The 27,508-nt window shown below is 43.0% G+C and overlaps 2 protein-coding genes across 2 annotated transcripts in view; both read right to left on the bottom strand.

The window, feature by feature from the left end:
* Positions 1-325: 325 nt before the first annotated feature.
* On the bottom strand, positions 326-15,315 carry LOC149450125 (uncharacterized). The gene is made up of 3 exons (XM_089692356.1): positions 15,151-15,315; positions 780-986; positions 326-675 (listed from the first exon to the last, which is right to left on the bottom strand). The coding sequence occupies exons 1-3, from the start codon at positions 15,313-15,315 to the stop codon at positions 523-525; spliced, it is 525 nt and encodes a 174-aa protein (XP_089548482.1). The 3' UTR covers positions 326-522.
* An 8,070-nt stretch (positions 15,316-23,385) lies between these two features.
* Positions 23,386-27,508, bottom strand: part of LOC149450126 (uncharacterized) — a 100,097-nt gene continuing 95,974 nt past the window's right edge. The window contains exon 4 of the mRNA XM_089692357.1: positions 23,386-24,566. Within this exon, the coding sequence (XP_089548483.1) occupies positions 23,456-24,566 (1,111 nt within the window). The 3' untranslated portion in view covers positions 23,386-23,455. The remainder of the gene's footprint in view (positions 24,567-27,508) is intronic.

A 27,508-nucleotide genomic window follows, 5' to 3' on the forward strand; every position in this document is an offset into this window, starting at 1 on the left:
CAGGGGTCAGGGCTCATAATATTCATATTCAGTAATCAGTGGAAGATTAAATGTTTACTGTAGACAAGTTGCAGAGATCCCACACCGCTGCCTCCCATCTCCTGAGACTGCACTCAGTGACTTGGGTCTGAGACACTACAGACATATCCCTCCACCCGGCACAGCCAGCAGATAACAGAGCAAGGAACCCTGGGAGAATTGTTCTGTCAGAGATCCTAATAGATCTGGACATGAGGAAGGACACCCAAGACACACACCACAGGTGCCTAGGTCTAGGAACACTTATGGTGAAATGAACATTTTGCTGCCACCTGAACCCCAGAACCTCCATAAATCCAGTCTAGAGACATAAATTGTGTCTGCAGCACAGAGAAGGAAGATTATCCGAGAGAAATCCAGGAATACAGGACGGGGAACACAGCTCAGGAAAGTGACCAGGGGATTACAGGCTGATATCACCCAGTCCCCGCCCTACTCTGGACCAATCAGTGAGCAGTATGGGTGGAGGAATGGATTTAGTGTTCATGACCCACCTGTGCTGATCTCTGTAGGAGTGTCCTCCTCTATAAATGTCCCCGTTATTCCATCCTCCTCCATAGACTGCTGATCATCCCTCACATACGCCTCTTCATCTTCTGCTTTCACCTCAAATTCTATGTCGATTGGATCTCCACTCTAAATCAAGAAAATGAGAAATTTTACAAAAATATATAAGCTTATATGAAAAATCCACATATTTTCTCCTCAAGTCCATGTTCTAGATTCTCCATCCCACCAACCTTGCAATAGTGAGGGATGGTGTGACCTTCCTGTGTGGAATCCCAGGAATACAGAGGACGGGGACATCTCTCTGGTGGGTTCCTGGTATTAGGTGGCTCCATCATATCCTTGTGTCCTTCTGAAAACTCCTCCATCACTCCATACTCCTCATCCTCCTCTTTATACTCTTCTTTAACATCAATATTATCATCCCCGAGGATTCCACTCTGAAAGATATTATTATTATTATTATACAGTATTTATAAAGCGCCAATAGTTCGCTCAGCGCTGTACATTACAAAGGGGACAGAACATGTGACAGAACAATACCAATACAATGTGATACATGAGGGGATTGAGGGCCCTGCTCTTTCCAGCTTACAATCTAGGAGGGAGGGGATGGTGGCACAGGAGGAGATAGCTGTGGGGGATGGAGTGGTAGGAAGAGTGGAGGAGGTTAGCAAGTTAGCAGGGGGTGAGGTAGGCTTCCCTGAAGAGATGGGTTTTCAGGGTGCGCCTAAAGGAGAGGAGAGTAGGTGATAATCTGATGGGTTGGGGCAGGGAGTTCCAGAGGATGGGTGACACCCTGGAGAAGTCCTGGAGGCGGGCATGGGAGGAGGAGACCAGGGAACTAGAGAGAAGGAGATCTTGTGAGGAGCGGAGTGTGCGTGTTGGGTGGTACTTGGATATTAGGTCAGTGATGTAGTTTGGGGCAGTATGGTGGACAGCTTTGTACGTCAGTGTTAGGATTTTGAATTTGATCCGTTGCACAATCAGAAGCCAGTGGAGGGATTGGCAGAGGGGGGTGGAGGCCAGTGGAGGGATTGGCAGAGGGGGGTGGCAGAGATGGAGCGGTTGGAAAGGTGAATGAGTCTGGCAGCCGTATTCAAGAAGGACTGAAGCGGGGATAGCCAGTGGTGAGGCAGGCCAGTGAGGAGGGAGTTGCAGTAGTCGAGTCGTGATATGATGAGGGAGTGGATGAGCTGTTTAGTGTTTTCAGGGGTTAGGAACGTGCATATTTTGGGGATGTTGCGGAGGCGGAGTCTGCATGTTGCGGAGGCGGAGTCTGCACGAGTTTGTTTAAGATTGGACTTGGGGCTGGAAGGATAGGTTGGAGTCCAGAATGACACCAAGTACTCTGGCCTGCGGGGCGGGTTTGATGGTGACATTAAACTATGAATTCTTATACTGTACCGCGCTCCAATATTATCAACCTTTTGTGATTAACCTTTTTTGGTTGTGTGAATTTCTTAATATGCCACCTATAATCCAATCATTACTTACTTCTATGGTGCTTAAATATACAATTAACATAAATTAATTTATAAATATGAATTAGAAAATTATATGTGATTATAACAAATATTAATAAAAAATTAATGAAAAATTGGAATGTCAATTCTATGTGAATAAAATAATAACAAATTAATAAAACATAAAAAAAAAAAAAAAAAAAAAAAAAAAAAAGGGAAATGTCAATTATTTTCTTTGAATTTGAGATGGTGTTGTTATTCAATTTAGTTAATGTGATAAGTCTGTGTTGGCAGCTTGAACCTCTCCCTCGTCTCCTCTCTTTGTGCTTTCTTCACTGGCTGCTTTGTTTATTCCTCCATATACGGAACATGCAGAGAAGGGAAAAGAAACATAGTGTCTTATCCGGGATATAAGTGATTTATTGCTCTTTGATCTCCCACTCACATTGTGTAAATGTAAATAACGCTTTGAATACAATGTAACAAGATCCTGCTTCAGACAGCCTGGCTGATGTGTTTGCTTGCAGTAAATATACTCGCCGTTCCTCTGTGGATGCGTGATAACGTCACCGCCCCTCCCCTACGCGTTACGCTACAGGGACTCTTAGCTTCCTCTGGGGGATGTGGATTTGCATTCCATCATTCACAGAGGCTATTTATATCCTGCCGGCTCCATTTTTGCTGTGATTTGTTAACTATTCGTTACCTCTCCATGACTTTGGAGTTCAGACTATATCTCAATATTATTCATTGTATATATACAAAGTGCGCATCATCATCCTTCGGCTGTATACTTAATGCTTACATCCACACCCCTCACAATCTGGATTACAATCTTATATTTGATCATCTTTCCACAAAGTTTATTAATATCTAAAATTTAACTTAAACATATTATTTACCATACTTTATTGATTCAGACTTTTAATTCTTAAAAATATATATATATACCCTACACTCAATTTAAATTTAATATGAAATAAATTTAAATAAATAAAATTACATATATCTATATAAAAAATCAATAATAATGGAGAGTATACAATTTATTAAAAAAATTTTTTTCAAAATAAACAAAATTAAAATGTATACAATAAAATAAAAATAAATATTATATAGAAATAATGCAAAAAAAAAAAAAAAAAAAAAAAAAAAAAAAATTATAATAAAAAATAAAAAATAATAATTAATAAAAATTACAATAAAAAAATTGAATTAAAAAAAAAAAAAAAAAAAAAAAAAAAAAAAAAAAATTATAATAAAATATAATAAATAATAATTAATAAAAATTACAATAATAAAAAAAAAAAAAAAAAAAAAAAAAAAAAAAAAATTACAATAATAAAAAAAAAAAAAAAAAAAAATTTAAAATGTTTATCTAAAATTCTTTAAGTTTAATATTATGCGGACTAAACTTACATACTACTTTGAAATGCTTGTGTATGCTATTGTATGCTTAATCATTAATCCTTCTATTTTCCCCTTTATTATGTTCTATATTTAATAATCGCTCAAGAAACAGGCTAAATCAAATTCCTTGTTTAATCCCAAAGGATGCAAGGAATTCATTAGATATATCCACTGGGATTCTTTCTTACTTATTTCTCTAATGAGATTGTCTCCTCTCCAGTGTGCCTTATGCTTCTCTATTCCCCAAAATTCTAGGCCTTCTGTTTTTTGTTCATGGTATAGTTTGAAATGTAATGATACATTATGGTATTTATAACCTTTTGCAATGTTCCGAACATGCTCCTTTATTCTCTCTTTTAGCCTGCGTTTTGTTCTTCCTATATAAATTTTATTGCACGGACATTTCAATGCATATACTACCCCCTTGGTGTCACATGATATGAATTGTTTTATCTTAAATGTTTTACCACTTATCAAATTAGTGAAATGCATTCTTTTTCTGGGGTTATTTTTTGTTCTGATACAACTATAACATCTTCCACACTTATAAAATCCAATTTCCTGAAAAAAAGTAAGTGTATTTTGTTTAGGTGGATTTAATACGTTCTTCACTATCTTGTCTCTGATATTGGGGGCTTTTCATATCAACAGCCAAGAGGTAGACCATACTACAGAAATAGAAATAGAGGTTATAATCACAGAGGGCACCAAAATTACTACCACCAAGGCCAAAATTATTACTATCAAGGTAGAAATTATGGGCCAAATTACAGAAGTGAATACAGAAATGACAACACAAACACATATACATCAGAATATGTAAATAATAACCAGATAAGAAATACACCACAATTATTCAAAGTTCCTACACAAAATAGGTATTCCCCATTAGAATCAGAGGAATCATACACGCCTTTACCTAACCCTTTTTTAGAGTGGAATCAAAATCTAGCAGAAGCAAATCAAAACACTGTAGAAAGAGGGGAAATAGAGGAGGAAGAAAACACAAACAAAAAGAGAAGGAGAGATTAAAAGGGGAAGGCATCTTTAATCTAAGTGGAACACCCTTAAAACAAGAAGAAATATACGCATTAGATCAGGGCTTGAAGTATGCTCCTAATAAAGGATTGAACAAATTTGAAATGTACATAAGCTTACAGAAATTTATAAGAAAATTAAACATTAAAAAATATTATGCTCAAAATCCGATAGAATATAATCAAGAGGCCAAAATATCAAAGTATCAACATAGCGATCTTAAAAACAAATCAGTTTTCAATCCCAAATCTAGCGATAACACATATATAACAACATTCAAAAAACTAGTAACAAAAGATTTAGAGCAATTGAACATACAGAAGCACAAATACAACTATAACCTTGAGAGAGGAATTAAAAGCCTTAAGGAGAGAAAAAACATAGTTATTAGGCCGGCAGATAAGGGGGGAGGTATAGTCATACTGTCCAAAACATTTTATGAACAATCTATGGAGGATATGTTAAAAGATGAGAGCACATATCAAGAACTTAAGAATAATCCAAATAAAGAGTATAAAAAAGAGCTAATAAAGATAGTAAATTATGGTAATAAAAAGCACATATTGAATGAAAAAGAAACTAAGTATTTAGTACCAACAGTATGCAAACTACCCGTAATATACTCAGTACCTAAGATCCATAAAAATCCCGTGAATCCCCCAATTAGACCTATAATAAATGGGATAGATTCTTTAACGGCAAGGATGGGAGAATATATAGATCAATATTTACAACCATTAGTGGTACAAACGAAGGCATACCTGAAAGATACCAGGCATATAATTCAATTAATGCAAAATCTAACACTCACTGATGATAGCATATTAAGTACAGCGGATGTCACCTCATTGTACACAAATATAGACCATGATGGGGCTATTGAAGCAGCAAAGTGGGCATTAGAAAAGTATTCTGATTTGAATAAAAAGCAGAAAAAATACCTTATTAAGTGCCTAATATTCTGTCTCAAACATAACTTCTTCTGGTATAACAATAAGTATTACCTGCAAACCAAGGGAGTAGCGATGGGGGCACGTTTTGCCCCCAGCATAGCAAATTTATATATGGCACAATGGGAGGAGGATACAATATTCAATAATCACAAACAAGAACTCATAGCATACTATAGATATATAGATGACATAATTCTAGTATGGAAAGGTAATGAAACGTCACTAGCGCAATTCTATAAGGAATTAAATAATAATAATCATAATATATCACTTAGCTGGAATAGCAGCGATAAAACCATTAATTTTTTGGATATATGGCTAGTGAAAGAGGGATTAAAAATCTCTACAAAAAATTACTTTAAAAATACAGACAGAAATTCATATATACCCACCCATAGTTGCCATCATAAAGCATGGATAAAGAACATACCCAGAGGGCAGTTTATGAGACTGAGACGAAATTGTACACATGATATTGATTACCAGGAACAGAGTGACATCCTTATAAAGAGATTTATTAATAAAGGGTACAAAAAAGAATATATAGTAGAAGAAAGAGAAAGGGTAGGAGTACTAGATAGAAACAAATTACTAACAAAAAGTCAGAATAACAATAGTATGGACAATGTTATGACTATTATAATGCCGTACAATAAGCAATATAAAGATGTGCAAAGAATAATAAATAAACATTGGGACATATTAAAGCTAGATAAAGATTTAAAAGATAGTATCCCTGAAAATCCAAGATTTATTTATAAAAAAGCCCCCAATATCAGAGACAAGATAGTGAAGAACGTATTAAATCCACCTAAACAAAATACACTTACTTTTTTTCAGGAAATTGGATTTTATAAGTGTGGAAGATGTTATAGTTGTATCAGAACAAAAAATAACCCCAGAAAAAGAATGCATTTCACTAATTTGATAAGTGGTAAAACATTTAAGATAAAACAATTCATATCATGTGACACCAAGGGGGTAGTATATGCATTGAAATGTCCGTGCAATAAAATTTATATAGGAAGAACAAAACGCAGGCTAAAAGAGAGAATAAAGGAGCATGTTCGGAACATTGCAAAAGGTTATAAATACCATAATGTATCATTACATTTCAAACTATACCATGAACAAAAAACAGAAGGCCTAGAATTTTGGGGAATAGAGAAGCATAAGGCACACTGGAGAGGAGACAATCTCATTAGAGAAATAAGTAAGAAAGAATCCCAGTGGATATATCTAATGAATTCCTTGCATCCTTTGGGATTAAACAAGGAATTTGATTTAGCCTGTTTCTTGAGCGATTATTAAATATAGAACATAATAAAGGGGAAAATAGAAGGATTAATGATTAAGCATACAATAGCATACACAAGCATTTCAAAGTAGTATGTAAGTTTAGTCCGCATAATATTAAACTTAAAGAATTTTAGATAAACATTTTAAATTTTTTTTTTTTTTTTTTTTTTTATTATTGTAATTTTTTTTTTTTTTTTTTTTTTTTTTTTTTTTTTATTATTGTAATTTTTATTAATTATTATTTATTATATTTTATTATAATTTTTTTTTTTTTTTTTTTTTTTTTTTTTTTTTTTAATTCAATTTTTTTATTGTAATTTTTATTAATTATTATTTTTTATTATAATTTTTTTTTTTTTTTTTTTTTTTTTTTTTTTTTTTTGCATTATTTCTATATAATATTTATTTTTATTTTATTGTATACATTTTAATTTTGTTTATTTTGAAAAAAAATTTTTTAATAAATTGTATACTCTCCATTATTATTGATTTTTTATATAGATATATGTAATTTTATTTATTTAAATTTATTTCATATTAAATTTAAATTGAGTGTAGGGTATATATATATATTTTTAAGAATTAAAAGTCTGAATCAATAAAGTATGGTAAATAATATGTTTAAGTTAAATTTTAGATATTAATAAACTTTGTGGAAAGATGATCAAATATAAGATTGTAATCCAGATTGTGAGGGGTGTGGATGTAAGCATTAAGTATACAGCCGAAGGATGATGATGCGCACTTTGTATATATACAATGAATAATATTGAGATATAGTCTGAACTCCAAAGTCATGGAGAGGTAACGAATAGTTAACAAATCACAGCAAAAATGGAGCCGGCAGGATATAAATAGCCTCTGTGAATGATGGAATGCAAATCCACATCCCCCAGAGGAAGCTACGAGTCCCTGTAGCGTAACGCGTAGGGGAGGGGCGGTGACGTTATCACGCATCCACAGAGGAACGGCGAGTATATTTACTGCAAGCAAACACATCAGCCAGGCTGTCTGAAGCAGGATCTTGTTACATTGTATTCAAAGCGTTATTTACATTTACACAATGTGAGTGGGAGATCAAAGAGCAATAAATCACTTATATCCCGGATAAGACACTATGTTTCTTTTCCCTTCTCTGCATGTTCCGTATATGGAGGAATAAACAAAGCAGCCAGTGAAGAAAGCACAAAGAGAGGAGACGAGGGAGAGGTTCAAGCTGCCAACACAGACTTATCACATTAACTAAATTGAATAACAACACCATCTCAAATTCAAAGAAAATAATTGACATTTCCCTTTTTTTTTTTTTTTTTTTTTTTTTTTTATGTTTTATTAATTTGTTATTATTTTATTCACATAGAATTGACATTCCAATTTTTCATTAATTTTTTATTAATATTTGTTATAATCACATATAATTTTCTAATTCATATTTATAAATTAATTTATGTTAATTGTATATTTAAGCACCATAGAAGTAAGTAATGATTGGATTATAGGTGGCATATTAAGAAATTCACACAACCAAAAAAGGTTAATCACAAAAGGTTGATAATATTGGAGCGCGGTACAGTATAAGAATTCATAGTTTAATTTCATACACCTAGAGAGGGTGTAATTAGTGCCTGGCGATCCAATATTTAATTAATATTCACTTAAGCACACAATTAACACTAATAATAGAGTAAGTTAACTCCTGGTGGCTCACAAATAACTATTCTACTAAAATTGATGGTGACATTGTTCGATGTGATAGAGAAGTCAATGGGGAGTGGTGTCCGGGCTGGGGGGAAGACAAGAAACTCGGTTTTGGAGAGGTTCAGTTTAAGGAAGTAGAGCGACATCCAGTCTGATATGGCGCTCAGCAGGTGTGTGATTCGGGCAGAGACCGAGGGGTGAGGTGGGGGGTTGAGAGATAGATTTGTGTGTCGTCGGCATAGAGGTGGTAGTTGAAGCCGTGAGAGTGTATCAGTTGGCCAAGGGAGGAGGTATAGATGGAGAAGAGAAGGGGCCCGAGGACGGAGCCTTGAGGGACCCCAACAGAGAGGGGGAGGTGGTAGCATTATAGGTAACGATGAAAGAGCGTTGTGACAGGTAGGATGAGAGCCAGGAGAGAGCAGAATCTCTGAGGCCGAGGGAGTGTAGTTTTTTGAGGAGGAGGGGGTGGTGGACTGTGTCGAAGGACGCGGAGAGGTCGAGGAGTAGGAGCACTGAATAGTGGCCATTAGCTTTGGCGGTTAGCAGGTCGTTGGAGAGTTTGAGTAAGGCAGTTTCGGTGGAGTGTAGGGGACGAAAGCCGGATTGTAGGGGATCGAGGTGGTTGTTGTCATTGAGTTGAGAGCATAGGCGGGTGTAGACTAGGAGCTCGAGGAGTTTGGATGTAAATGGGAGCAGGGAGATGGGTCTGAGGTTGTTCGGGTCATTGGGGTCCAGGGAGGGCTTTTTAAGTATGGGGGTGATGTGTGCATGTTTCAGAGGGGAGGGGAAAGTGCCGGAGGAGAGGGAGAGATTAAAGATGTGGGTGAGGGAGCGTAGGATGGAGGAGGAGGGAGGTCGTAGGAGTTGTGAGGGGATAGGGTCGAGGGGGCAGGTGGTGAGGCGGGCATCAGAGAGGATCTTGGAGACTTCCTCGATGGTAGTAAGGTCAAAGGTGCAGATTGTTGGGGGGGCTTCAGTATGAGGAATGTAGGGTGGGGTGTAAGTGGAGGTCAGAGCAGTGGTGGGGCCGTGGGGGAGGGGTGATGAGGGGGTAGCTGAGTGAGGGGGAATGGGGTTGGAGGGAGTTTGAGCAGCGACGAAGTCCCTGCAGGTTATGTTGAGGGGGAGGGGGGATGAGGGGGTAGCTGTGTGAGAGGGGACAGGTTGAGAGGGCGTGTGAGTTGCGGCAATGTCCTTGCAAATTGTGTCAGTCTTGTTTTTGAAGTGATTGGCAATCTCAAGGGCGGTGAGTGAGGTGCTGGGTGGAAGTGGGGGTCGCGAGAGTAGAGAGTTGAAGGTGGAGAAGAGTCGGCGAGGATTGGAGGAGAGGGCTTTGATGAGGGTCAGGAAGTAGGCTTGTTTGGCTGCGTGGAGGGAGGAGGTGTAGGTGTGGAAGGCAGATTTGTAGCGGGTGAAGGCTTGTTGGGATTTGGTTTTGTGCCATAGTCGCTCCAGGGCACGACTGTGTCATTTGAGGGTTTTGGTGTGATCAGTCTGCCAGGGCTGGAGCAGTCGGGGTCTGATGTTGCGTGTGGTTAAAGGCGCTAGTGAGTCAAGAGCTGTTGAGAGTGCATTGTTGTAGGCGGTCATAGCCAAGTCGGGGCAGGACAGGGGGAGGATGCTGTCATGGAGTTGATCAGCTGCAGAGTTTATTAAAACATTCATTGTAACAAACATGCTGTGTATAAATCACAACTACCAATAATTGTCATCATCTACCTGATGATGGTGAGGGATGGTGTGACCTTCCTGTGTGGAATCCTGGGAATACAGAGGACGGGGACATCTCTCTGGTGGGTTCCTGTAGCTGGATGACTCCACCATGGTGTCCTGGTACAGATCTTTGTGTTCTTCTAGAAGCTCTGACTCCTCCATCCCCCCATCCTCATCCTCCTCCTCTTTTATCTCTTCTTTAACCTCAGCTTTAGGATCTCTCAGGTTTCCACTCTGAATATATAATAAAAATGCCATCAATGGTAACAATGCAGATAATGTACAGATCCTAATGATACTATCAGTGATTGTTCCTCATCTACCTGATGATGGTGTGGGATGGTGTGACCTTCCTGTGTGGAATCCCGGGAATACAGAGGACGGGGACATCTCTCTGGTGGGTTCCCATGACTGGATCCATCTGTAGGAAACACACACACTGACTGAATCCATTGTTTCTATGTGTTTATCAGATGATGGGGGATCTAGGTGGATCCTCCGTACTGCTCTCTCCTTTACAATAAAGTCTCCTCTTACCCGGTGATGTGAGGGGCGGCTGATTGTCCATCATGACGTCCTTGTAGAGATCCTTGTGTCCTTCTAAATACTCCCACTCCTCCATGGAGAAATAGACAGTGACACCCTGACACCTTATAGGAACCTGACACACACAATGATACAGTCACCATCCAGACACATCCCTTGTCTGTTACTGGAGAATGTCCCAGAATTCCCGGCACCGCTCACCTCTCCTGTCAGCAGCTCCATCATCTTCTTGGTGACTTCTAGAATCTTCTGCATGTTGTGTCTCTCAGGGTTTAGGGAGTCACATGGAGGCACTGTGATGGTCATATGATCACCTGACTTCAGAAGAGGAAATCTCTGTATTGAGGAACCAATAGGAATATCATGTTAGAATCCCAGAATCCTCCTCACCTCTCCGGTCAGGTCTGTGTGATGTCATGTGACCTCCCAGAATCCTCCTCACCTCTCCGGTCAGGTCTGTGTTTTATTAATAGAGATAAGAGTGATGTCATGTGACCTCCCAGAATCCTCCTCCCCTCTCCGGTCAGGTCTGTGTTTTATTAATAGAGATAAGAGTGATGTCATGTGACCTCCCAGAATCCTCCTCACCTCTCCGGTCAGCAGGTAGATGATCTCCAGAGTGAGGTTTAGTATCTTCTCAGTCATGTGACTCCGGTCCTCCTCCATCCTCATTGGTGCCATCATGTGATCTATACAGGTCTCCTTGTAGACGGATAACTTTGGGAAATGAAAGTAAGAATGATTTGGATGGTATTGGTCACACAATAATAGGATGTGGATGTGAGGGGGGAATAGGAGGGTTGCTGGACATTGAAGAACTACTCCCCCCATGGGAAGACATTTTGTTTGGACTGTTTAGTGTTTACTACAATTTTGAGGTCCGGGGCCCCTTTTCTCTTTTGGGTTTGTTTGGTCTCTGAACTGGTTTTGATGAGTATTAGATCTGCAGACAAGGAATGATAAATCTGATCCTTCCTATGACTAGTTTGCTCTGAGGCAGTGCTGTGAGGTCAATGTTGGGTCGTCATGAGGTCCAGGAAGGGGAACTTGATGACTTTTGGACGGAGTTCCCTGTTAATCAGGATAATTGGCAGAACACCGGCTGCAAGGCTCAAATCTCCTGCAGGCTGCTGACTGACAGGAGTGATGTCACTGCCTGCAGTAAGAGAAGGGATTGGATGGGATAGCAGGAGGATAGTGCTGGTCGAGCAGAGAGCTGTGTGGGAGGAGTCAGTTCTCATCTCTTCTATGTGTGGGTAGGAGGAGGACAGCAGGGAGATGAGTTTGCTCACTTAGTTGCCAAGTATTCTGAAATTTCCAGGACATTGTACAGAGGGGCAGTGGCTTTTTCTGGCTCTGAATTCCAGCACCGGGCACTGCCAGATTCTGTGGTATGGGAAGGTATTGGACTGTCCGCCCATTAAGCATTAATGCTATGCAAACAGACCTCCCCAAGGACCAAGTGTCCTTCTTTGTTCTATTTTGTATCTTGCAATATATTTGTTGACCAGTGAGATGGAGAGGTGAAGACTCCCTACACGTGCTGGCAGGAGATTTTTAAGGAGGTCAGAAAAGTAAGTGAAGGTGGGATGGGAGGACCATCAGAGACCAAGAGTTCCTATGAGACCTAAAGCCCCCTCTTACCTCAGAGCCTTGCAGCCTGAATACCCCTCAGAGGCCCCCACAGTTCTTCAGCCCCACTAACCTCTCAGAGTTGTTCAGCCCTATTACTTCCTAACAGGATCCCAAAGTTCTTCAGCTACTCCTCCACCTCAGAGATCCCAGAGTCCTTCAGATGCAGGAAACCCTCAGAGGATCCAGAGTTCTTTAGTCCCACTACCTCCTCAGAGACCCCCTCAGCTCCTCTACTTCCCTCAGTATTTCCCTCCCTCTGACACCAATGATGGAACATATTCTTCATGGCCGGCTGGGGAATGTTTCCTTCCTCCTGAGCAGCAATGTAAGGGGCTCTATGCTCCATACTCCTGACCCCGGCACTCCATCATTGTGTTGGCTGCATAGTGTAATGATTGCCCATTGGCTGCCTGTGTAGTGTCATCATTGCCCTTTGTAGGCCATGTATGGTCAGGATGGTCCTTGTCTTGTCTATTTATTGTCAGTGCTGTTTGTTTAGAGGACCATATTACTAGAATTTATCTCCACAATGAGGAGAATGTTCCGGCCCCGGAAGTGGGGGAATGTTCTGCCCCTGAAGGGGTTCATCTGGGTTCCCACACTATATATGTGTGTATCATCATCTGCTGGAGATAAAAGATGTCACAGTGACTATGGAGGAAGAGGACAGACGTGACTATGGAGGAAGAGGACGGACGTGACTGTGGAGGAAGAGGACGGACGTGACTGTGGAGGAAGAGGACGGACGTGACTGTGGAGGGAGAGGACGGACGTGACTGTGGAGGGAGAGGACGGATGTGACTGTGGAGGGAGAGGACGGACATGATGGGGGGTTACTGGGTGTAAATAGGAAATAACATCTTATTACCTCCTCTGCTGCCACTTCTGGTAACGTCTTTTTTATACTTCAAAACCACCTGGAACATCCTGCCTGACATCACTTCCTGTCTGTACCTGACTACACTTCCTGTCTGTCTTCCATAGAGACTTCCTGTGTGGGTAGAAGTGAGATCCCCACCTTGTGGAGCTCAGAGGAACTGCAGCCCCAAGAAACATCTGTAAGGCTCTGTTCACAGCTTTGTAGTTTGCTTTTTGTTCTTTTTGTAGTGCTTTTCGCAGTTCATTTTGAGTTTTTTATGTGTTTTTGATATGTTTGTAAGGGAGAATGTCACCAGCACACCGAGGATCACCAATATGGGGCCAAACGTTTTAATGAACGATCACATACTTACAGCAAGGCAATGTATCGGAGTCTCGCAGGACCCCTTCATCAGGCATGTGACGGAGGAGTCATGCGAGTCTCTGAAACATTGCCTTGCTGTAACTATGTGATCGTTCATTAAATCTTTTGGCCCCATATTGGTGATCCTCGGTGTGCTGGTGACATTCTCCCTTGCTGATTCTGTTTGGTTCCAGCCGACGGTCGCTGCAGCACCCACTTATACACACAGACATTTTTAATGCAGGAACATGTGCGTTTGGATTGTACACTTGCACTATGATACGTTTGTGATACCTTTGTGGCACATTTTGCGTTTTTTTCAGTGGAATTAAGTGGAATTTTTTTTTGCTGGGCAGAATAAAAATGCAAAAATGTACAACCATGCAATTCAAGAGATTCTCCATTGAACTCTGTTGTAGAAAATATGCTGCATTTTTCTTTTTAAAAAGTCCTGGGCCCTTTCCAAAAACACAGCAGCTCAAAAAAGCCTAGATGTGAATATGGCCCATAGGAAACCATGTTAAGTGGACTGTTGTGCGTTTCTGAGAAAAGCAAAAAGCACTAAAAAACACGTTGGTGTGAATGGAGCCTGAATAATCATTCCTGTAAAATATCTGCCTTACACGGCTACCAGGGAAATTCAAATATAACACAAGATAAGGAAGAACAAATCATTCTAGCTCTTATGGAACCAACACTTTAACAAAGATATTGTATTACATATAGAAGACAAATTAAAACAGATTCCCTCTGAAATCAAATCTTTTTGGTAAAGAAAATGTAAAAATATTCTTTAAAGTATAATAATATCTATCAATCCACTGATAATGAAGATGTTAGACATAAATGACAAGGATGTAATGGTCACAGAGGAATGGTGGTGGAGATCTCTCAAAGTAAGAACACTTCCTTGAATGGTTCTATAAATAAAGAATGAATCCTGGAGGGAATAAAGCTGTAAAGCAATAAATAATATATAAACTGGGCCATCCACTTCATCCATAAAGACATTGTGATTGAAGATCTTCTAGATCACATAGAAGGAGGACTCATCCATGATTTCATACATTTGTTTGGAAGGATAGAACAATCCTCAGAAGGGAACATGTAGGATGACAGGAAAGGCTCCTGACTGGTGAGATCCTCCAAACATAATGATGACATCCATGAACTGGAGCGAGCTCGTTGGGGTGATAAAGCCAATCTGGAAACACTGTGTAGACGTTCTCCAAGAACTCAGCACACTCCAGGTGTGGAGAAAGTCTCCAGGTGGGTTTAGCCTGTCATTTATCATAGATACAAACACACTGTAACCGGGATGGATCACTATGCCATTTGCTTTCTTTTTTAGTCTGCTGGCATAGCTGTGTCCAAATTCGATAGATCTGTACCTATGATCCGCTGTGCTTTATTTCTCCTCCCGAGACTGACACTTCCTATCCTCCATCCTACAGCCATCATACTACACTGCAGTGTGGATGGGAAGAATACTCTCCATGGTGCAATGATAGAAATTGACCAGAATTCCTGGACACCAAAACACCAATCATATGAATGTGGAACTCTTTGGCGTAATCCTCTTTGGACATACTGCAAAAAGTTCTGCAATGTCTTCTCTTCTCACCTTGGAACTCCTATCTGAAGATATCCACCTGTAAACTTGTACACAAAGGGCATTGGCTCTGTCAAAGATCTGCTGAACAACACTTACATAAGAACGTTTCAGGATCCCAGCCTCACTTATTTTCTGGACCAGAAAGACTTCTACAAATTCCTCAGAATTAGACATATGCTACCTCACCTGCACTGGTGTGAGAACACTCAGCCCATGGGCCTCATAACACTCTTCAACAGCTCTACACCTTCCAGCTCCCATCTCTCTACCTTCTACCACCTACTCCAAAAACAAACTCATACAACCAAACTCCCAACCATGGGATTCTGGAAATCGGAACTCTATTTCTCTATCTTTAGAAAAAAAAAACAATATTTTTTCATTTCTGTTATAAAAAATATCCAATAAACTCAAATTTTGTCATAAATTTAGGCCAACATGTATTTTGCTATATGTCTTTGGTAAAAAAAATCCCAATAACTGCATAATAATTGGTTTGTGTGATAGGGATAGATACTGGAATTTACACAGCTTTTACTTTCTGACTGCCATCACATTTCTTGAGGTGCTAAAATACCAGGATAGTACAAACACCCCCAAATACCAGGACAGTACAGACACCCCCAAATGACCCCTTTTTAGAAACAAGACACCATAAGCTATCTGCTGAGAGGCATGTTGAGTTCATTAAAAATTTATTTTTTTTCTACAAGTTTTTTTTGTACACAAAATTGTCACTTTAATGACATATTGCTCACACAAGCCATGGGTAAATGTGGAATTACACCCCAAACACATTCTGCTACTTCTACCAAGTATGGGGGTACCACATGTGAGAGACATTTTGGGAGCCTAGCTACATACAGGAGTGTAACGGAAGTGTAGGCAGGACAGAACCCATGAAGAAGATGGGAAACACACAAAGCTTTATTGAACTCTGAAAGACACTCAATCAGGACAGTTCATGGCACTCCGTGATATGCGGCTTGTAGGGACACCCGCGGTAAGCGGGCTCATGGGGACTCAACGGGACCTTGGCTGTGGCGTCTGGCCTCAACACAGCTCCCACACAGCGTACTAGGGACAACAGGCTCACGGGGACCCAATGGGACTTTAGCTGTGGAGTCTGGCCTAGCATAGCTCCCACCCAGCTTTCTAGGGACATCGGGCTCACGGGGACTCAACGGGACTCCATCAGTGGAGTCTGGCCTAGCATAGCTCCCACCCAGCTTTCTAGGGACATCGGGCTCACGGGGACTCAACGGGACTCCATCAGTGGAGTCTGGCCTAGCATAGCTCCCACACAGCTTTCTAGGGACATCAGGCTCACGGGGACGCAACGGGTAGTGATGGCTCAAGCACTCAGGGGCATCACAGGTAGCTATACTCTGGGCATGCCATGGGGCGGTTCAAGAAAGGGTAGTCTAGGCATGTAGTAGGGGCATTTCATGACCCGGGTGGTCTGTGCACACAACAGGGACAGCTCAGGACACCGGTGGTCGGTGCGCACAACAGGGACAGTTCAGGACACGGCTGGTCGGTGCGCACAACAGGGACAGTTCAGGACACGGCTGGTCGGTGCGCACAACAGGGACAGTTCAGGACACGGGTGGTCTGTGCACCCAACAGGGACAATTCATGGCTTCTAGGGACACTTACAATAGGCGTCTTGCAGGTGCTCAACAGCAAGCGGCTTCCAGAGGGATAGGCAACTTGCGGACGCTCAGCAGCAGGCAGCTTCCAGGGACAAAGCGGTCAGCAGGCAGGATGGCTTCCCAGGGGCCCAACGATCAGCAGGCGGGACGGCTTCCCAAGGACCCAACGATCAGCAGATGGGATGGCTTTCCAGAGGCCCAACGATCAGCAGACGGGATGGCTTCCCAGGGGCCCAGCGATCTGCAGACAGAATGGCTTCCCAGGGACCCTCAGCAATGGATGTCAGCCCTCACAGTGGCAAGCTTCTCCAGGGCCCAGCAATCAGCAGCAGGGGCCCTCGCAGCAGACAGGAACAGCAGCGGGAGTAATGGTCATGGGGTCTGACCTTTGAGGAGGGGGCTCATGCAGAGCACTCAGCGGGGATGCCTGCAGAGGCCCGGGCCCCACCTGGACCTTGCACGACCACGGTGGCCCCAGTGACAGCAGAGGGATTCATGGTTATGGGGTCTGACCTGTGGTGAGAGGGCTCATGCAGAGTGCACAGCAGGGATGCCTGCAGAGGCCCGGGCCCCACCCAGACCTCCCATGACTGTAGTGGCCCCAGGGACAGCAGCGGGAGGAAGAGAGTGAGCCTGATCTTGTGCCGGCCTTTTAAAAGCCACGTGGGATGCCGGCCCAGCACCATGTTTGCCGGGCAATGAGGCACACCCCTTGACAGGGGCCACGCTCTCGAGAGCGCAACGTTTATCTGTCGGAGAGTGCAGGTGTGGTAAACTCTTGTGCCCTGTGCTGCACTCACCAGGGTCATGCGGAGCCAGGTTGGTGGCCCCATGTCGGAATCCCTCAGCGGGGTGTCACTCCTCTCGGTCTATATGGCCATAGAGGTGTGAGGTCCGCCACAGAGGTCACTTCCCTCTCATTCTGACGCAGCCTGTGATGAGGGGCAGTGGGGTGAGGTGACCCCCCTCATCCTGTGCAGCCCATCTTCAAAGGCTGCGACAAGATGAGGAGAGGGTGAGGGGACACGGGAAAGACACAGGCACGGGGGGGGGTTGAACAAGGAGCAGGCATTCCGTGACAGGGAGTCTGAAATCCAATGTTCACTTTGAAAGCCTGAATTTGCATAACTTCCTCATTTCACTTCCTCACTACCTATCAGTTTCGGAGGCCCTGAAATACCAGGATAGCACCAACCCCCCCCTCCCCAAATCACAGGTCTGATATACAGGTCTGACCCCATATCTGAACAGCTTATTGGAGAAATAGTTTGAATGCAAGGTGGCCTAAAAAAATGAATGAAGAACTCATCAACACAGATTTTTTTGGTGGGGAGTATAGACATCTGCACATTTTTGGTTAAGGTGATTTGCGAGGGGCTGAATTTTGTGGAGCCGGTCAAATTCAGGGTCACCCCGAGGATGACAGAGTGTATTGTCATTGAAATGCGTAAATCGCATTATATTCTCATATCTATGCCTGGCCATGGCAGCAAAGAACACGGCATATGATGAATCGGGTCTGTGGAACAATACAACTGCAATTCATTTTTCTTAGTAATGCCCATGTTGAGGGTTAGGCCCAAAAAAACCTTAAATTCAGAAACTATAATAGGTTTCCATGTGAACAGTCTGGCAAGGTTTGAATTCGGGTTGGTGGTGATAAACTGTTGTGCATATAAAATGCTTTTATCCGCAATCAATTTATACAGATCTTCCATGAAAAACAGCTCCAAAAAATCAAGGGGAGGAGTTAAATTTGCTGTTTCCACCTGAATTCCGGGTTGGGCAGTGAATGAGGGAAGTGCTGGTGCTGCAGAATTTGTGGGCTGCCAATCGGGATTTGCAAGCACATCTGGAAGGATACTAGGGGCTCTACAGGCCTGTGTGCAAATGTTTGGTCGCTGCGGGACAATACTTGTGCTCACCACCTCACCAGCTTGTACTGCACTTATGAGACTCACCATGTCACCAAGTGATACTGCAGTGCTGGTATGTGAAAGACCAGGATGTACTAGGCCGCTGGTGATTGCCATTTCACCAAAAGGTAGCATGGCACTAATACTGGCACTCTGCTGCATATGAGATTGTATCACCTCAGCACCCTGGGAATGGGGTCGGGTACACCCGATCTTAGCAGGAACCTCTTCTCCATCGTCTGAGCGATCTGTCAGGGTGCCGCTGTTGTCTACAGGTTCATTTTCTGAGGCTGATTGTGTAAGTGAGTCTTCCCCTTCACACTCATGTGACATGCTCAGAATCCTGTAGGCCTCTTCACTAGAGTACCTTTTGTTGGATATTTTGGCCACTATATTTATAGGTACCTAGTGTGATTCATAGGAAAAAGAGCACCTGGCTGTCAGGGACTGCTTGAACCGCTCAAAAAAATTTACTTGCAAGTGCTAGCAGAGATCAGGCCTGATTCTGTGAACACTGCGATTTTGTGTGCAATGTATCCTGTGACAGCGACCTACTGACACTGCACTTGCTGGGGGAGAGGGGGGGTAAGCATAGGGGCTAAACGCAGGTGCTGGCAGGTGCCGGGGCTGATCCTGCTAATGCTGCATTTTTGGGGACACTATACTAATGTGAACGCTGGCATATTTCTGATCTGATCAAAGATATTGATCCGCTCAGACACTATACTAGCAATGGAGGTTTATTGTGTATGAGCGTGTTCCTGACAATCAAGGGGTTAAATGTGAAGACTGATGTAGTGACAGGCAATCTGACACCATCTAGGAGGGACGCTGATGCTAACGCTATGTGAAGTCGCTGGTGACACTAATACAGTAATCAGCAAAAAATCTGTACACTGTACTAATGACACTGGTGACAGGGCAGTGAAGGGGTTAACTGGGGGGTGATCAAGGGGTTAAATGTGTCCTAAATGTGATTTTACTGTGTGTGTTGTGCTTTTACTCACATGGATCTGCTTTCTTCTCTCTCTGGGACGGAATGTGCTCAGAGAGAGAAGATGTCATCATTTCCTGTACCTGTGTAATGTAAACACATCTACAGGAAGATCTCTGATAGGGCAGGGATCGATCATCAGATCCGAACATCACTGGCCTGAACATGATGATTGATCGGTCAGGAACTGAATCACGGCAATGGCAGGTAGGCGTGTGCACATGTGCTCCCCTGGCAACTGCGGGAGCGCGAATCACATACATATATATACACATGATTTTGTGCAGGGAGTCCGCACTGTGGCAGTATTTCTATTATAGGGAGGACTTAAAGCAGTTAAGGAAAGCTCGGCGCTGTATTTCTATTTATTGACATTTTTGCACATTTATATGAGTATGTTTAGGTGTGGCCAGCGTTGTTTTAGTTGAATTCACTGATAAATTGGTTTATTGATTGTTGATCACCTTTTTGAACTGCTTGTGGGAATAATTTGTAATATTTGTGCTCCTCTTCACAAGTGTACCTTTCCACTTCCTGTGTTTATAAATATGGACACAGAATGATCTCTGATTCAGTACAGGTGATGTGCAGGTGATCAGCAGGTGCAGGTGATCAGCAGGTGCAGGCCACAAATCATTGACCTGGACCTGATAATCGGCTTGTGCTGTACTGAATGACAGCACAGTCAGGGTGGTGGGCTCACACGTGTACATGTACTGTATGTGATCTGGAACAGCGGGGCTGCCCTGCCGCAGTATAAGCTCCTCCTAGATTGTAAGCTCTAAGGGGCAGGGCCCTCGAACCCCTCGTGTATCGCATTGTATTGTTACTGTACTGTCTCATGTATTGTCTCCCATTGTAATGTACAGCGCTGAGTGAACTATTGGTGCTTTATAAATACCGAATAATAATAATAAGTGCGGTGGTCGGTCCTGAACTGGTTACAGTCAGATTGTTTGCTGATGATCTTTTGCTTACTTTGGTCCAACCCAACACCTCCCTGCCAGTCCTATTCTCTGTACTCCATACATTTCCCTTTCCTCTGTAAAACAGAATGATAGATTCCTTGGCCCACCTCCTACCTGGATTATTTGGGCATTCATCTCCCTCGCTCGTACAACACACTCCATGAGGCCAACTACATCCCCACTTTCAAATACTTGAGAGTCCTACTTCTGTCCTGGACTCATCTTCACCTCTCCTGGATAGGGAGGATCAGCGATGGAAAATTGGCAATTTTAACAAAACTCTGTTACTTATTCCGTACTCTTCCCCATCCCCACCCCCACCGATCCCCATCTCCTCCTATACTCTGAAATTTTTTTTTAAATTCAACTGAGCAGACAAAGGGCCACGAATCCCAAGACATGCTATGTATATACATAAGGAACAAGGAGGTTTGGGTGTTCCAAATGTTACTAAATATTTCTTGGTGCCCAGATTACCCCACTAACCCCCCTTTACACCTCAATACATGGCTCCTTATGGGCTGACTTAGAAGCATTGCTCTGTTCTCAAACTTCTCACCATTCACTCCCATGGAGTCCTCCTAAATCCAGACCTACGTCTATCAGCCTCTTGATGGGTCACACACTCTGCACCTGGAACTCTAATAAATATTCCAGCAACTTCATATCCCCTCACTTGCCTCGCTGTCCTCTTTTGGGTGATCCTAAAAAGGTACTAAAATGGCTACAAACATTCCTAACCTGCCACCTTCCCAGGAACCCTTAGTACGATGGCATTTGAAGCCCCCCAGGCCTCACAAGTTCCCAATTTAAATTGGCTATAAATGTTCTACTAGCGGCAAAACAATACTTGGAAACAAGAGCTTGGCCCCCTCGTGGAAGTCCATCTTAGCAAAGATGTCATCCAAGAAAGATGTCTAATAAGAAATTCTTAGAAACCTGGGCCCCGTGTATACATTACACTCACCCCCCCATGTCCCCTGACATCTACACACTGCTATAGGCATTGAGGCCCCAGGTTTCTGGTAAGGGGGTCCCCAATGTCCTCCATCTGTTCTTTTTGTCTTAGAACCTTGTTCTATTTCCTTCCCTCTTCCTTTTCTCTCGGCCCCCTGACCTGGGAGGCCTTGGTTACTGGGTATCTTGCCTCTCCTCTGTGCAGGACCCGACTCTCACACCCAGTCCAAGAGTGTCTCCCAAATTATGGCTAACTCAAGATTCCCCTCCCCCTCATTTTATTCTCTTCTCCTTCCCTAATTATCCTCTTGTTGCCATTCTTACAATGTGTATGGTTACTGTAAACCCGATCTTGTAACACGCCGCGCTCATTGATCTTTATATCCATCACTTGTATTCTCTTGTATGATTTACGGATGCACGCTGGAATTGTTTTCATGGGTTGGTTACTTCTGGACATTTGTACGAGTTGCACAATGTATCCTACAAAACTTTAATAATAAAAACTTACTGCAAGTGAAAGTTAGTTGGACAAATGTGAGGAGCATTTCCCCCGCCGAGATACATTGTGGCCATCATTTATTTTACACAATGATTTCCTATGATGGTCAGCTCCATCTAGTGGCCTCAATGCAGTATTTTCCTGAAATCCCTCTGTGATATGGGGGTTTGTTAGCTCCTGTGGTAGATGTTTGTAAGTGAGTCCACGTCAGTCAAGACTTGCGGTTTATCGGCACGGCAGCCCACTTTTATTGAGAAGAAAAACAAAAGTCTTTACACCATAAGGTTTCCCACGCAGGGGATTTTCCAGCTTTGTCAACACATCAGATAACTGAAAATGCTAGCTCACCTGGCTACACTTCAGCAGCACCACTGATCTGTACACTGGTCCCCAGACTAGGACTTCTTCAGGATTACTCAGCCTTGGTTACAGCACCTCACTACACAGGTCCACTCCTGGCCTCTACATAGGGTTCCCCACCCCCCTCAAGCTTGATCACTCCTCCATTGACTTCTGGACTCCCTCCACCCCCATGGACTCCCTCCAGCCCCCTGGACTCCCTCCAGCCCCCTGGACTCACAAGCCACTTCAGGTCCCCCAGACTCTTGGAGCTGTCCTGACTTTCCCAGTCCTTGGTCAAGGAATCCCACCTCACAAGGGATGCAGTCTCCAGCAGGAACCCCCAGCTCTCCTGACAGGGTCCTGTCTCCAAATGGCAGAAGACCTGGCCTATAACGATCCTGCCCACCTATGTACTCACACAGGCTGCAGGCATCTAGCAAAGCCTGGACATGGGACAGACGGTCTTGTCCCAACCAAGAATCTCTGGAACCTTCAAGCTCCGGGTCCCAACCCGGGACTACCAAATCCATTAACAATCTAGAACACAGTTTTCTCTGCTCACAAACTACATGTTGGAGCTTCTCAAACAGCAGCCAGGAGGACCCTGTGTCATTGTCACAGTGGCAGGACCTCACACTTCCACACCTCCATCAGACCTCCAAGTGTTTGTGAGAGCTTCTGCTAGAACATTGACTCCATTTTTATTCTTCTCTTATCAATGGCTGACCCGGTCCCACACTTCATCCATGTCTTTGGGGACCTCTGATCTCCTTATGGACTGTTTCTTCCATGATGAAGATCAGCCATGGAGTATATCTGAGGTGTATATCAGGGTGTGCTTCTTCCCCACATGAGAGCTGAGATGTCCAGCAACATTCATCTAGAAGACATTTCCCGCACTCAAGGCACTAATACACCACCAGGGTTGTGTGGGACCCCTGATGTAAAGGAAGACAGGACTTCAGTGAGGAACATTTCCCTCACTCAGGACAGGAAAGTGGCTTCTCCCCTGCGTGAGATCTCTGATGTCTGGAAAGATGGGACTTCTGTGAATAACATTTCCCGCACTCAGGACAAGAATACGGCTTCTCCCCCGTGTGATATCTGTGATGTATAACAAGTTCTGATTTGTATACAAAACATTTCCCGCACTCAGAACAGGAATATGTCTGCTCCCCTGTGTGGGATCTCTGGTGTGCATAAAGATGGGACTTCAGTGAATAACATTTCCCACACTCAGGACAGCAATACGGCTTCTCCCCTGTGTGAGATCTCTGATGTTTGTGAAGATTAGAGTTATCGGAAAAACATTTTCCGCACTCAGAACAGGAATACGGCTTCTCCCCCGTGTGAGATCTCTGATGACTGGAAAGGTAGGACTTCTCTGAAAAACATTTCCCGCACTCAGGGCAGGAATATGGCTTCTCCACCATGTGAGATCTCTGATGTCTGTGAAGACAGGACATATTTGAAAAACATTTTCCACATTCAGGACAGGAAAGTGGCTTCTCCCCTGTGTGAGATCTCTGGTGTTTGGAAAGATTGGACTTCACTGAAAAACGTTTCCCGCACTCAGGGCAGGAATACGGCTTCTCCCCTGTGTGACATCTCTGATGTGTGTAAAGATCAAACTTCTGTGAAAAACATTTCCCGCACTCAGGACAGGAATACGGCTTCTCCCCAGTGTGAGATCTCTCATGTGTGGAAAGATCAGACTTCTGCAAAAAACATTTCCCGCACACAGAACAGGAATACGGCTTCTCCCCCGTGTGAGATCTCTGATGTCTGTGAAGACTGGACTTCTTTGAAAAACATTTCCCACACTCAGGACAGGAATACGGCTTCTCTCCTGTGTGAGTTCTCTGATGTGTGTAAAGATCGGACTTCTGCAAAAAACATTTCCCGCACTCAGGGCAGGAATGTGGCTTCTCCCCCATGTGAGATCTTTGATGTGTGTAAAGATTGGACTTGACTGAAAAACATTTCCCGCACTCAGGACAGGAATACGGCTTCTCCCCCGTGTGAGATCTTTTATGCCTATTAAGATTGGATTTACACTGGAAACCTTTCCCGCACTCAGTACAGGAAAAGCTCTTCCCTATTGGAAGGCCGGCCCGGTCCCGCACAGTCTGAGGTTCCTCAGGATACGAGGAATCTGATGGTCCATCTACACTGGGTGGTGCCGGATGGACATTGGAGGGAGCCGGGTTTTCTCCTGGACTATACTGTGTGATGTCCTCATCTTCTACTTTCCAGTCTGGAGACAAAGTGAGACAATCCTCGGAGGTTTTCCTCATCTCCCGGCCATGGACTAAAATACAAAGACTAAGAGGATTACTAGACAGGAGCTGATTGGTTCCCCCAAACCTGGACGTGGTATACTTAAACAGGGTTGGCGGTGGACGTGGTATACTTGGACAGAGGGGCGGCTGTGGACGTGGTATACTTGGAAAGAGGGGTGGCGGTGGACGTGGTATACTTGGACAGAGGGGTGGCGGTGGACGTGGTATACTTGGACAGAGGGGTGGCGGTGGACGTGGTACACTTGGACAGAGGGGTGGCGGTGGATGTGGTATACTTGGACACAGTTCCCCACACACGGCTATTGTGTAAGGTAAAGTCTATGGGCTGGAAAAATCTGAATATAAAAGGATAGAAAACTGGCTAAAAGTTCGTATTCAGAGAGTAGTGGTTAATGATTCATACTCTGAATGGTCTGGGGGTGTCAGTGGTGTACCCCAAGGTTCAGTGTTATTAGTGGTGTACCCCAAGGTTCAGTGTTATTAGTGGGGTACCCCAAGGTTCAGTGTTATTAGTGGGGTACACCAGGGTTCAGTGTTATTAGTGGGGTACCGCAGGGTTCAGTGTTATTAGTGGGGTACCCCAATGTTCAGTGTTATTAGTGGTGTACCCCAGGGTTCAGTGTTATTAGTGGGGTACCCCAAGGTTCAGTGTTATTAGTGGGGTACCCCAGGGTTCAGTATTATTAGTGGGGTACCCTAAGGCTCAGTGTTGGGACCCTTACTTTGGAATCTATATGTACGATATGGTGTCGGGGATCTCAGTCTTTGCAGATGACACCAAGCTGTCCGGGGAATAACGTCCTTACAGGATGTCTCCAACTTACAAGCCGACCTCAATGCTCTGTGTAATTGGGGGGCTATGGGGCCAATGAGGGCTAATGGTGATAAATGTAAGGTTCTGCACTTGGGGGCTAAGAATATGCATCATACATACTAGGGGGGTACAACTGGGGGGAGTCAACAGTGGAGAAGGATCTGAAGAGGACAATGGTGAAGAAGGATCTGTGGGGGTCAATGGTGGAAAAAGATCTGAGGGACAGTGGTGGAGAAAGATCTGGGAAGGTCAGTGGTGGAGAAGGATCTGGGGGGCAATTGTGCAGAAGGATCTGGAGGGGTAGGGGTCAGTGGTGGAGAAGAATCTGGGGGGGTAGGGGTCAGTGGTGGAGAAGAATCTGGGGGGTTCTAGTAGATCAAAAGCTTAATAACGGCAGCAATGCAAAACTGCGTGTTCTAAAGTGAGCAAAATCCTCTCTTGTATTAGGAGAGGTATAGACTCCAGAGAGAGAGATATCACCCCCCCCCCCGGTACAAATCATTAGTAAGACCTCATCTGGAATATGCAGTTTAGTTTTGGACTCCAAATCACAAAAAGAACACATAATATATTACATAAGGGGGATATGATCTCCATGTATAATACATAAGGGGGATATGATCTCCATGTATAATACATAAGGGGGGGATATGATCACCATGTATAATACATAAGGGGGGATATGATCTCCATGTATAATACATAAGGGGGGATATGATCTCCATGTATAATACATAAGGGGGGGATATGATCTCCATGTATAATACATAAGGGGGATATGATCTCCATGTATAATACATAAGGGGGGATATGATCTCCATGTATAATACATAAGGGGGGGATATGATCTCCATGTATAATACATAAGGGGGGATATGATCTCCATGTATAATACATAAGGGGGGGATATGATCTCCATGTATAATACATAAGGGGGGATATGATCTCCATGTATAATACATAAGAGGGGATATGATCTCCATGTATAATACATAAGGGGGGATATGATCTCCATGTATAATACATAAGGGGGGATATGATCTCTATGTATAATACATAAGGGGGGGGATATGATCTCCATGTATAATACATAAGGGGGGATATGATCTCCATGTATAATACATAAGGGGGTGATATGATCTCCATGTATAATACATAAGGGGGATATGATCTCCATGTATAATACATAAGGGGGATATGATCTCCATGTATAATACATAAGGGGGGGATATGATCTCCATGTATAACACATAAGAGGGATATGATCTCCATGTATAATACATAAGGGGGGATATGATCTCCATGTATAATACATAAGGGGGAATATGATGACCATGTATAATACATAAGGGGGGGATATGATCTCCATGTATAACACATAAGAGGGATATGATCTCCATGTATAATACATAAGGGGGGATATGATCTCCATGTATAATACATAAGGGGGGATATGTTCTCCATGTATAATACATAAGGGGGGATATGATCTCCATGTACAATACATAAGGGGGGATATGATCACCATGTATAATACATAAGGGGGGATATGATCTCCATGTATAATACATAAGGGGGGATATGATCTCCATGTATAATACATAAGGGGGGATATGATCTCCATGTATAATACATAAGGGGGGATATGATCTCCATGTATAATACATAAGGGGGATATGATCTCCATGTATAATACATAAGGGGGGATATGATCTCCATGTATAATACATAAGGGGGGATATGATCACCATGTATAATACATAAGGGGGGATATGATCTCCATGTATAATACATAAGGGGGGATATGATCTCCATGTATAATACATAAGGGGGGGATATGATCTCCATGTATAATACATAAGGGGGGATATGATCTCCATGTATAATACATAAGGGGGGATATGATCTCCATGTAT

The sequence above is a fragment of the Staurois parvus genome, unplaced genomic scaffold (genome assembly GCF_062004578.1).
Source record: "Staurois parvus isolate SC_StPar_1 unplaced genomic scaffold, SC_StPar_1.0 ptg000582l, whole genome shotgun sequence".
Lineage (NCBI taxonomy): Eukaryota > Metazoa > Chordata > Amphibia > Anura > Ranidae > Staurois > Staurois parvus.

What these genes read in the sequence shown, in the direction of transcription:
- LOC149450125 (XM_089692356.1), bottom strand. Translation starts at nt 15,315, where the DNA reads ATGTCTAATTCTGAGGAATTTGTAGAAGTCTTTCTGGTCCAGAAAATA. An exon ending in CTTCAGATAGGAGTTCCAAG is followed by an intron (nt 987 to 15,150) that starts GTGAGAAGAGAA and finishes AATATCTTTCAG; the next exon opens with AGTGGAATCCTCGGGGATGA. An exon ending in CCATCCCTCACTATTGCAAG is followed by an intron (nt 676 to 779) that starts GTTGGTGGGATG and finishes TTCTTGATTTAG; the next exon opens with AGTGGAGATCCAATCGACAT.